The 11,198-nt window shown below is 36.5% G+C and overlaps 2 protein-coding genes across 4 annotated transcripts; one reads left to right on the top strand and one right to left on the bottom strand.

Annotated features, from left to right (window-relative positions):
- Window positions 1-2,256: 2,256 nt before the first annotated feature.
- LOC145113453 (protein FLC EXPRESSOR) lies at window positions 2,257-4,056 on the top strand. The gene is made up of 4 exons (XM_079049545.1): window positions 2,257-2,868; window positions 3,212-3,384; window positions 3,488-3,551; window positions 3,906-4,056. The coding sequence occupies exons 1-3, from the start codon at window positions 2,372-2,374 to the stop codon at window positions 3,517-3,519; spliced, it is 702 nt and encodes a 233-aa protein (XP_078905671.1). The 5' UTR covers window positions 2,257-2,371; the 3' UTR covers window positions 3,520-3,551; window positions 3,906-4,056.
- Window positions 4,057-5,599: 1,543 nt separating this feature from the next.
- On the bottom strand, window positions 5,600-9,125 carry TAF15B (TBP-associated factor 15B). 3 transcript variants are annotated; one of them, XR_013710780.1, is made up of 7 exons: window positions 8,666-9,125; window positions 8,473-8,578; window positions 7,014-7,686; window positions 6,767-6,917; window positions 6,609-6,690; window positions 6,278-6,514; window positions 5,600-6,050 (listed from the first exon to the last, which is right to left on the bottom strand). XR_013710780.1 is itself a non-coding variant. In XM_079049543.1 (6 exons), the coding sequence occupies exons 1-6, from the start codon at window positions 9,021-9,023 to the stop codon at window positions 6,391-6,393; spliced, it is 1,494 nt and encodes a 497-aa protein (XP_078905669.1). In that variant the 5' UTR covers window positions 9,024-9,125; the 3' UTR covers window positions 6,140-6,390. The 3 variants fall into 3 exon arrangements, 1 of the variants encoding a protein (XP_078905669.1); XR_013710779.1 differs by lacking the exon at window positions 5,600-6,050 and adding an exon at window positions 6,140-6,169; XM_079049543.1 differs by lacking the exon at window positions 5,600-6,050 and having other exon boundaries at window positions 6,140-6,514.
- Between the last annotated feature and the right edge of the window lie 2,073 nt (window positions 9,126-11,198).

Below are 11,198 nucleotides of genomic sequence, written 5' to 3'. Positions count from 1 at the left end.
CAAGAACGCCCCGCGTTCGCACCTTGACCAGCCCCTATATAAAGGGTGCGAGGGTTACGGATATTGATTGCTTATTTACCATATTCTCTCCCAAACCTCATATTTCTACCCTCCCGAAACGATCCCGACTTCCCGGTTTCATATCTAAGTCCCGGCAAAGGTCCGAAGCTCCGAGATTTCCGAAAAATCCGCCACTTTCCGGTCGAGGTGCCGCCCGAGAAAATCTTGTTTTCTTCAAATCACGCACTTTCCCGGTGAGTTCGTACCCCTACATTTTTACGTTTTCTTTAGTTTTCAGGGGGAGAATACAAGTTCAAAATACCAAAACACACTTGAAACCGAGCTGGACAGCTTACAATAGCAAAGTTGTGATCTGTTCACGGGCTATTTTACCCAACCTAAACTTAACATTTTTTTTTCAAAACTATCTAATACATGTTTAAGAGTTTTCCTACACCTTGTAACATGCTGAGCAAGGTGTGTATACGGTTTACACTTATCATTTCAAATGTCGATTTATGGAAATACAATGACTTGCATAAAAAGGTTTCATCCAAACACACACAACACTTCTTGATAAACTATAACAGGTATAGTTTGAGCACTTCGTTTGACAAAGAAACAATAACTCAATCGACTTACAAAACAAATATTTCATTACACACTACGTGATCTTGTTATTAATTAAACTCGCGAGACTTTCTCCTTCGGGGTACTCCTAAGTACCGCAGAAAAGTCATGTAGTTATAATCAGGATCTTCTGGAGAGAGAACGTGATAGTTGTGTATAGATCTATACTGGGTCTGACAAACCTGCACCTAAGCTGCTTGCAACAGCTAGACCGACAGGTCTGGGGTGACAAGTGTCATAACTTTCCGACGCCTGAAGAACATCGCATACAAGGCCTTATAGTCTTTAGTATGGTTATAACACCTCGCACGGAGTATTAACAAAACATGCGATTCACGGAATTTCTACGACCTTTTCATAAAAAGGGGTTTTACTTAAACATAAAATTACACATATAAGTGCGACGATTTTCTTACTCGTACCAAGCCTTATTTCGGTTAAAACTACAACAAACCTTTCAGAAAATATTGGATTTTCTGGTAACAAAACTTTAAGGAAGCAACATTTATTTTCTTTATAAATCGCTTATGCACTCACCAGCTTTATGCTGATACTCTCTTTTCAAAACAACTTGTATTCTCAGGTAATCAGTGAATCAGGTAACTACAAGATTTCTGAAGTCAAGACGCTAAGGCGTAGATTCTTTTGCCACATTTTATCATCATATGTAATTTGTTTGGAAACATGTATTTTGGAAACAATGTAACCTTTTAAATTATATATATGATGGTCGTGTTTAACTTTCTTCACTATGGTTATGATACTGAGCATGACGTCATCCGCCCCCGAACGTTTCCGCCGTTCTGGTTTGGGGGTGTGACACTATGCCAGAATCGAATGTGAAGTCGGTCGGGAGGGAATGCATGTGACATTTGGGTGGTGGGGTGGGGGGATTCTTTTTTGTTTTACCAAAACTTAACCTAAATGATTACATGTCATTTATTTAACCGACTTACCCAGTTGTTTCTTCAAAGAGGATGTTTTAAACACTTGAAATTGGACTTTATTCTTTTTAAGTAAAAAAAACGTTAGTGACCTTTTTAAACAAATGGGAAAAATTTGTTGGGTTAATTCGAGCTTAAAAGATTCATTTAATTCAAAAATGATAGATATTAAATATTTCAGATTTTAGGGATATTTGATCCGAATAAATTCTCAAAATTTGAATATTTACCAACATATTTTTGTGAAGTTCTCGTTCTGCTTTTAAATTTTGGACGTTTTATATTTAAAGGGTTTTATGCAGAAAAATCTCATTATTTTGGGAAAAATTTAATATAGTTCTATAAGTTTTTTTTCAATAGTAAAGACCCGATTATTTAATAATTTGTTCAAATTATCGAAAAAGTTGTTTTTTATATTTTAACAGGAAATAATAGAGTATGTGATTTTTTCTAGAATAATAAAATTTTTCTGTTTAAAAATTAAAAAATAAATCAATAAATAAATAAATAAAAATTTTAAAACTTTATTTAAAATTTTCAAAAATAATAGGACGGTATAAAAGCTTATATCTAAAATCTAAAATAAATAATGAAAATGCGAGTCATGCAGTGATGCAGGCATGTACGATTATATATAAAACGGCTGGCCTAAATGTGACCTTCTTAACAAACAAAAAGTTAAAATAGCACGCCGCCGGAAGCGGGAAAGAGGGTAACGCCCTGTTCACGGCGGCTCTCGCCGGTAAGAAACCCGCTAGTTGGTTGTCGACACACACTGCCAACTACGAACAGGTGAAATGGAAGGAAGAAACTACATTGCATCAAGCCCATTAAAGCTGAGACAACCCTTAATCGACTCAACTCCACCCGCTCGTTACGTCATCGGAGATCACGGCACCGCCCAGCATCCACAGATGCAATCACTTCTTATTGACAATCAACACCTTCTGACGCTTCACGAAATTCTTACAGTGGAACTCTCTGCTTCCCAAAACGACCTCCGCCACCTTTCCGCCGCTGCCGAGAAAATCAAGGCTGAGAGGGACGCAGAGGTGCGCGAGGTTTATGATAGGGCAGTGATAATGGAAGCTGAGGTCAGATCGATTGACGAATCAAATGCTGAACTGGCTAAAGTCCTAGGCCATCTGCAGAAATTAAGATCGGAGAAGAAAGAACTCGATGAGAAGTTGTATAAGCTCCGTGGCGACGTTGAGAAAGTATCGCTCGAATACCACCAAATTTCGTTAATAAAAGCAGAAATTGAAAGCATGCAGAAAGAAATCCAAAGAGGAAGGTCAGAATCACTCTTTTTCTATATTAACTTGTTCTCCAGATTAATCCCCTTTTCATTATAACTTATAAACCCTAATGATTTTGATGAATTTCACTGATGAAATCTGTGAATCCATATCTAATAATCCTTGCCATTTTGAGTTAATACGAAACTGAAACATTTCATAAATAAGTTATTCGCCATTTAGTACTAATATGAATATATGTTGGCTATTAATCCTGCTTTTATGATTCAAACATGAACATTTGGAGTGAGTAGTAGTTAGATAGGAGCATGATTAAACTAATTTTTTGTGCAATCATTCGTGATTTTGAAAGCTTTTGGGGTGAAATGTGAATTGCAGAGAAGTAATTGAACATGAGAAAAGGGTGCATGTGAGTAACATTAAACAACGTGAAGCAATGGAGAAATGCAGGATGTTTATGGCTCGTGAAATTGAAAGGTTGCAGGTGGAGGTTAATGATGCAGTGAAGAGAGCAAGGGCAGCAGCTGCGGTGGAAGCCGCGTCAATTCTAGGCAAGTTTGCTATTCTACTTCTAACTTCTTCTTGCCTCCCTCCATTTTTAACTTTATTTTTTACAGTCAATGAGTTAAAGTTGAGGTTGAATGCTTAAAACAGGAAGTGGATATGGGAATTCTGAGATGGGATAACCTGCCATGGCTTTTGGCTGCTGCAACTCCAGGTACTTTATTAATTTTTATGATGAGGATGAAGAGGGTATTCTCATCTTTTGCAAGAGAAGAGATTGAGTGGAAGTGTCTCAAATCAAAATAATCCAATGCATACCAAATAATAGGAAGAAATGAAAGTAGATGCTATAATAAAACAATTTAATGAAAGTACATTGCTACTTTTTGCATTTAACTCATATAGTGTTAGATCCGATTCCTATCGAGTGATTCTGCTAAGAATCTAGTAATCATTGTCAATAATTAACGTGCATTTTCACTTCCATCTTGAATGTAGTGAGAAAGGTGTAATAGTTATACACATTTGAATCTGATATCAAGTTTGTTTTTTCTCGATTGTGTTTCAGGTTGAAGACGAGTTAAATACCATCACCCCCAAATAATAGTTATAGTTGTTGATTTGTGATTATTATTTTGCAAACATTAGTGTTATACACATAGATGAAATCTGTTTTTCTACATTAAAGTTACTGGGTTGGTTTCAAACTTTCTTGAATATGGAGCTCATATAAAATTTTGCTTAAATGGTCAATTGCATAAGTGGTCTCTGAGGTTTGTTGTTATCTTTAGATTCAGTCAAACTATTTTAAAAAATTTAGGCATCATTCTTTTGAAAGCTTTTCATTGTAGTCCCTGTGGATTTCATCTCCCTCATTGGGTGAGCAAAAAAATGACAGTATGAAACTGAACCGGTACCATATAGTTTTTCCGGGTCGGTATTTGGTTCCCTTAATTCATGATTTCGCTTATCGGGACATTCGGATCCGATCCGATACCATTATGTTCGAGTAAACATCGGAATTCACACTGTTTTTCCTTAACTTTGAACTACCTTAACTCTCCCATATGAATTTGGACAAATTTGGATTGGGCTGATTTTTTTTTCTTTCATCTTCCGTCTTGGCTATATGTTATTCTCGATAATTAATTAATTTGAAAAAGTATAACCCGAGTTAAATAGTCCTAAAAATAGTTACCTGAAAACTTAAGTTGTCTAAACTTATACAAAAAAATTTCTTCAAACTTTGAACACTAGTCATAACTCTTACATGAACTCGGATCGAGTTTGATTCTTCTTTCTGCATCTTCTTCTATGTCTTGCCTATATGTTAGACTCAAGAATCTTTTTTTTTAAAGGTAAATCTAATATACTCGTAAATTACTTCTTAATCCACATATGTCCCTGACGGGACGGGACATGAATCTTCAACCTCAAGGAAAAAAGATAGCACTTGATACCGCTAAGCTAAAAGCCCGTTGGTCTCAAAAATCAAAAAAAATTATTTAATTTTCAAAACTCAAATTTTTTTTCTTATCATACATGCATAAAATTTCCACAACTTCGAACCATGAACTCGAATTGGACGCATTCTTTTCCTTATATGTTCTTTGTTATCTTAACTTCATCTCAATCAAGGTTTTGTTGTACTTAAGCCCGAGTTCTATAGCCTACAAAATATTACATGTCATTTATAATATAAAAGTTCACTCTCTAGTAAGCAATTACATTGAGTGCACTAGTGACTTGTTTGCATGCAATTTATTTTGACATCTACTAGACAAATTCCATATGGCTTAAGACAGGCTCTGTGACCGATAACTTCAGATCCAATAATACTTGAAATCAATCAATCTCTGTTTTAAGATGTCATGGGAGTTAGTTTTTGATTTTTACGTTTTATCATTTCCATCATACAACATCTGCATTAGTATTTAAAGAATAAACAAACATCCAAAGACAACCCTGTAAAAAGATACACCTTTCTTCACAACCCTGGGTTAATTGCACCGACTCATTGAAAAGTAACTGTTTCAAGTTATTACTACACCCATGTAGTTGGTATCAGTCATAAACTTATATAATATAAATCATCTCATAAATGTAGACTTGTTATTTGAAAAATCAAATATGATTATGATTCCATGGGTGCAAAACTGAGTTTGAGAAACTTCCAAAATAAACCCAGAATCATAACTAGACCGGCGTCACTGCTTGGTGACGATGCATCATAATTCATAAGTAAGAGTGTAGCAGACCAACTTGTATTTTGCAAGATTTATGTTAAATAAAGAAAAAGTTGGTTACAGAGTGTTGTAGTATATTTGTTAAGCTCATACAAACTGCATATCATTAGTCTACATATTTCAAGTGCTCGGAATATTAGGTCATTAGAAGCATGTTTAGTAGTCATGTCGTTAACCCTGTTTTCAAAAATACTCCAGCTCCTTGCTGCTTTCACCACATCACAGCACAGCACAGCAACAGAAACAAAAAACAAAAAAAAAAAAAACACAAAGAACCCTAAGGGCCAACACAGTTTACAATGAAAAGAGGGTGAAACTGAAACAGCTCATCCAGCAGATTTGGGTTTTAATCATCAGAATAGTGTTGAGAAGAAAAAAGGCACGCAATGCAAATGAATCAGGCAGGAGTAGTCATAGTAGTATTTTTGTTGGTTGTTATTCAAAAAGCAAGCAACAGCAACACTCACCTGCAAAAATATCTCTTAATCTACCTACCTTATAGAAGAAGAAGAAGAAGAAGAAGAAGAAGAAGAAGCAGATTTGGAGTACACATATATGATCCTCTAGTCTTGGCATTCATTGGCCTCTATAAAAACATTCACACAATTAATCCCCCTTAACAACATCTGATTTTATCAAGAAAAAAAGTGAGGAGAAAAGGGGCAAGCAAGTGCATGATAATTGATAAACCTACCTCTTAAACTCCCTCCCCAAGGGAACAAGAACAAGATCAACCCCCTGCCTGCAATCCACTACAATCCTCCTCTCTTCTTCACAGTTTTACTAACTTATAAATCCCCTTCATCATCAGTATGGCCGAGACCGGTTCCCACCATGAGAGTTCCTATCCGGACCACCATCTCTGTAGTTGTCCCTGCGTCCACCACCACCACCACCATAGCCTCCGCCGCCTCCTCTTCCACCACCTCCACTGTTGCACAAACAACCAATGTCAGCACACTCACACAGAATCAATCACCAAAAGATTAAAGACTTATCTTGTTTATTAATTATTATATTTATACCCTTGCCCATGAGCAGGAGGAGCCCTTGGAGCAGATTTCTCAGCCATTCCCACACTAATTTTGTAACCTCTCAATTCATAATCTGATCAAACATTAAAAAAATTAAATTAGACATACCCATAAAATAATTTATTTAGTTGAGAAAATAATGTGCGTACTGTTGTAGAATCCCCCAGCAGAATGTGCTGCAGAAGGATCCTCATAAACCAAAGCAGCATCTCCTTTGTTGTTTCCTTTCTCATCAGTGTAGATCTTAATGTTATAAGGCCACTGATCCTTATATCCTCGCTTCTGCTTAATTCTCCCAACCTACAATAACAAACACCATGAATTCTTAACATACATTATTACAAATTATCAATTTAGATTAGTGTAATTAAAAAAAGAAAAATGGTAATTACTTACTTGTCCAATTCCTCCGAAGAGTTCTCTCAATTCATCAACAGTCACATTTGGAGGCAAATTTGAGATATAAATTCTTGCATTGTCACATGACTCATCACAAGTTTCATCACACTGCTTCACCTTCGTGGGTGCATCAGTAGCAGGAGAACCACCACCATAACCGCCTTGACTCTGTGGAGCACCGCCATATCCACCACCTGAACCACCACGACCACCACCAGAATCTCCACCATAACCACCACCACCACCATAAGAAGGTGGATATGAAGTTGGTCCACCATTATAGCTTGCAGGTGGAGGGACAGCATCGGTTCCATAACCAGGGTTAGCCCCATATGAGGAAGGTGGTTGAGGATAACTACTGTCAGATCCGCCATACCCTGCTGCCGCCCCCTGACCATAACCACCGCTGTCTCTTCCTTGACTGCCGCCATAGGAACCACCGCCTCCTCTACTTCCGCCACCACTCCCACCATCATAGTCACTCCTACCTCCTCTATCACCACCATATCCACCACCACTCCCACCTCTACTGTCACTGCGTCCACCCCCACCTTTATTGTAACTGCCGCCATCATTACGCCCACGATCACCTCCAGCACCCGCGCCAGCAGGAGAGGGGGTCCCACATTTGTTACACTCGGCTCTCCAAGAAAAATTTGAATTGCCACAGCTATTTAACAAGAACATTTATTAAGTCAAAATTGCAGCTTTTATTCATTGGGAATGTAAGTTACTTCTGAATACTAAACATATAAAAGTTACAGCAACAAACCTCTGAAAAATGAGTTAGGACAGAATTATATTACTAAAAACAGTGAAAAATGAATGCATCCAGCAACAACAGCTAGATAGTGTATGGCGTGTAGTATGTTTGTTCTATACAGAATGAAGGACATATGATAACCATAAAACATAATGCCACAACACAAGATGATCCACAAAATAACATGCCTCATAGCATCAAGATTTTTACTGAATTCACCAATTCAAACAGCTTAATTTTATGCCCATGTATCATTATTAGTTAACACTCACCAATATCTCAAAACAAGCATATACTTATTATTTAGTTCTCTAAAATTCGTCTATCTCTTATTGAACATGATTTACAGAAGTCTGAATCTAGAGCGTGCAAGATTAATGTGATAAATCAACTTGTAAACTAGATGAAGCAAGGACAACAACTGATCCTTGACCTTCACATCTTCAAGGGAAAAAATCGAAAAAAGTGGAGAACTGCAAAGTCCTACTTGTAAAGTTGTAATATTAGTGCTTTCAGTAAGTTCTTGATTCTTTTGGGAGATATGATTGAAGCGACATTCGTCACTTTAAAACTTAAAACATGGTAACAAAGGTCCAATCCCAATATTGTGATCGAGTGCATCGTAACCATAAGACAAATTCCTATTTGTATAACGAAAAGAAAACGGGCAGATCGAGAGAAGAAATGAATTACCCCGGTTTAGGGCAAGGCCAGTCTCCTTCTCTACCACTGCCACGTCCACCACCTCTACCACCTCCGCCTCCACGCCCACGATCTCCGCCTTGATATCCACCTCCACCTGGAATTTAAATAAAAAAGAAATGACAAATTCAATTTTGTGTTGAAAGAAAACATTTAGAGACGAAAGTCAGAGTGATGTACCGACCACGATTTTGTGAGTTACCACCGTATCCTCCACCACCACCTCCTTCTCTGCCACCACTTCCACCTCGACTGCCATACCCTCCGCCTCCACCTCCACCACGGCCGCCGCCTCCATATCCTCCACCTCCGCCACGGTTTCCGCCATAGGATCCACCTCCACCACCACTGCTTCCGTAACTGCCTCCACCACCACTGCTTCCGTAACCACCTCCCCCACCGCTGCCTCCATATCCGCCTCCACCGCCACCGCTACCTCCGTAACCTCCACCACTACCTCCGTAGCCACCGCTACTTCCACCGTAGCCTCCACCAACGGGCGGTGGAGCAGATCCGTCTCCTTCGTGACCGTACCCGGACATTTTTGTTAGGGTTTCTTTGGAGCTGTTCAAGAGAGAAAAAGAGTGAAAGGGGGAAGGGGAATTTAAGCGGATTTATAGGGTTCTCGTCTTCTCGAGTGGCCGACTCGTTAAAAGTTATAAACCCCATCTCGCATCAAATGATGCAAAAAGGTGGGTTGGGTACGGATCTCATACCATCCAAACGGGTCTAATTCGTACATAATTTTTGTTAAATTGAAATTTAACCAAGAATTAACAAAATTAATAAATAAAATTAAATGATTAAGTGAATTATTATATTGTTATTTAATTAAGTATTTAAATAAAGTAAATTAATTTATACTTAAAAAGAAAAAATAAATGAGAATGACTAAATATGACAATTCAATCGAACTTGTGGCGTTTAATTGGTTGATAAAATATTTGAGTTACGAAACTTTCATTAAAGATTAGTTTAAGTGGTGTTCAAAATGAAAGAATAAAGATTGCATGGGTTTAAAGTGTTAAAAGGGCATAGATATATAAGTTTGATTTCTTATCTTCTCCTTCACCTCTTCAATACGAGATTAGATAGAGTGGGAGTATGTGTATGACGATTTTTTGAAGTTGAAGAAGATCTAGAAGTGTTCAAAGAAGCTAGAGTAGATATTTGAAGCTAAGGATGCACTATGAAGTTTAAGATGTGGTGAGTAAAAGGCATTATAAGCTAGAAAGGAGTGGGATATTAAGTTTTGAGGTGAGTAACTACCGAATACATGTTTCTTATATGATTAATGATGATTTATACGAGTTGAAATATATTAATTATGTTAAGATAATTTATGTGCTATGTAAATTTCTATATGTAAACATATGGGCATTCACGAAAATAATATTTTGAAAGAATTTTGTATTATGACTAAATGATTAATGACATTTTGGAAATAGTTTTTCTCGATGAAGGTGTGCACCACTTAGGTTGGATAAAGAGTTGTGTCTAATAAAATCCATGGTAAATGACAAAACTAATGCCGGATAATGAAGGACCATTGTCCTAAGTGATGGTCTTTTATACATGTCTCACTTGTACATGTAAGTTAGATAACTCGTACAGGATACTTGTGACGATAACACACTTGTATCTTATTAAAACGACAAAACAATGAGTAATGTATAATGGGTTTTGTGCTAACTATAGATAGACTCTAATGAGCTATAAAATAACAAATGACTAGTGGAAACAGACACGAAATTAGTTGGGAAGGAGATAGAAGCATATTGCATTGCATCTACGTATGTCATATTTATTAAATGATGTTTATTAAAAGTTATATTATGATGAATGATTCATGAGATATGATTTTGACACAGATGTCTGATGATGACTAATAATGTATAATTTTGACACAAATGTCTATTGATGATGAAAAAAGTCTAATGACTTATGATTTAGACATAAATGTCTATGTGATTAATGATTAGTGTCTAAAGAGTTTCACAAAGATTTTAAAGATGGCCTATGAAATTAATTAATTAGTACATTACTCTAAGGATTTTAAAATGATTTTAGGGATTCTTATTGGTTTAAGGAATGTGTCGATTCCTTCAATCATAAAGACGTTGAATTATGGTATTACTTACTAGGCATTCTCAATGCCTATACTACGTATTTTTACATGTATTCATGTGAGATTAGTGATTGAATACTATAGATGGCATGGATATTTAGAATTAGACATAGTAGTTTCTTTGAACTTATGTTATTATATTAAACTTTTACAACTAGAGAGTATGAGACCATATTTTTCGCAAATGACGTTTTTAATGGAAGCTAAATGATTTTTAAACAATATAATAACTTAAGTAGATGGGTATTTCATATGATGAATTGAAACTGCTGCTCTGATGCTCTAATTCTAATTGATATAGGTTTGTTGCAAAAATGAATGAAAATCAAGTGGAAATAACTTAAATTATGGTTCAGATCTACGAGTCATTGAGTTATATTGAATTATTAAGGATTCCTCCTTTCGAGAAAGGGAAAACGCTTCCCCACTTGACAACATAACATAATGAATCTAATGTTATCGAACTTCCCTTTATTTATACTTGAAACTCTTTCTTTCTCTCGTCTTACTAAATGCAAGCTAACAACCTTCACTTATTTTAACTTTAATGATTGACTTCTTCCCTCATCACCGAGAGGTGTTCAAAGAT

The sequence above is a fragment of the Lactuca virosa genome, chromosome 5, assembly GCF_052849685.1.
Source record: "Lactuca virosa cultivar CGN04683 chromosome 5, Lactuca_virosa_CGN04683_v6, whole genome shotgun sequence".
Classification (NCBI taxonomy): Eukaryota; Viridiplantae; Streptophyta; class Magnoliopsida; order Asterales; family Asteraceae; genus Lactuca; species Lactuca virosa.
Note: the sequence above shows the minus strand (reverse complement) of the source record. Positions and strands in the feature narration are given on the sequence as shown.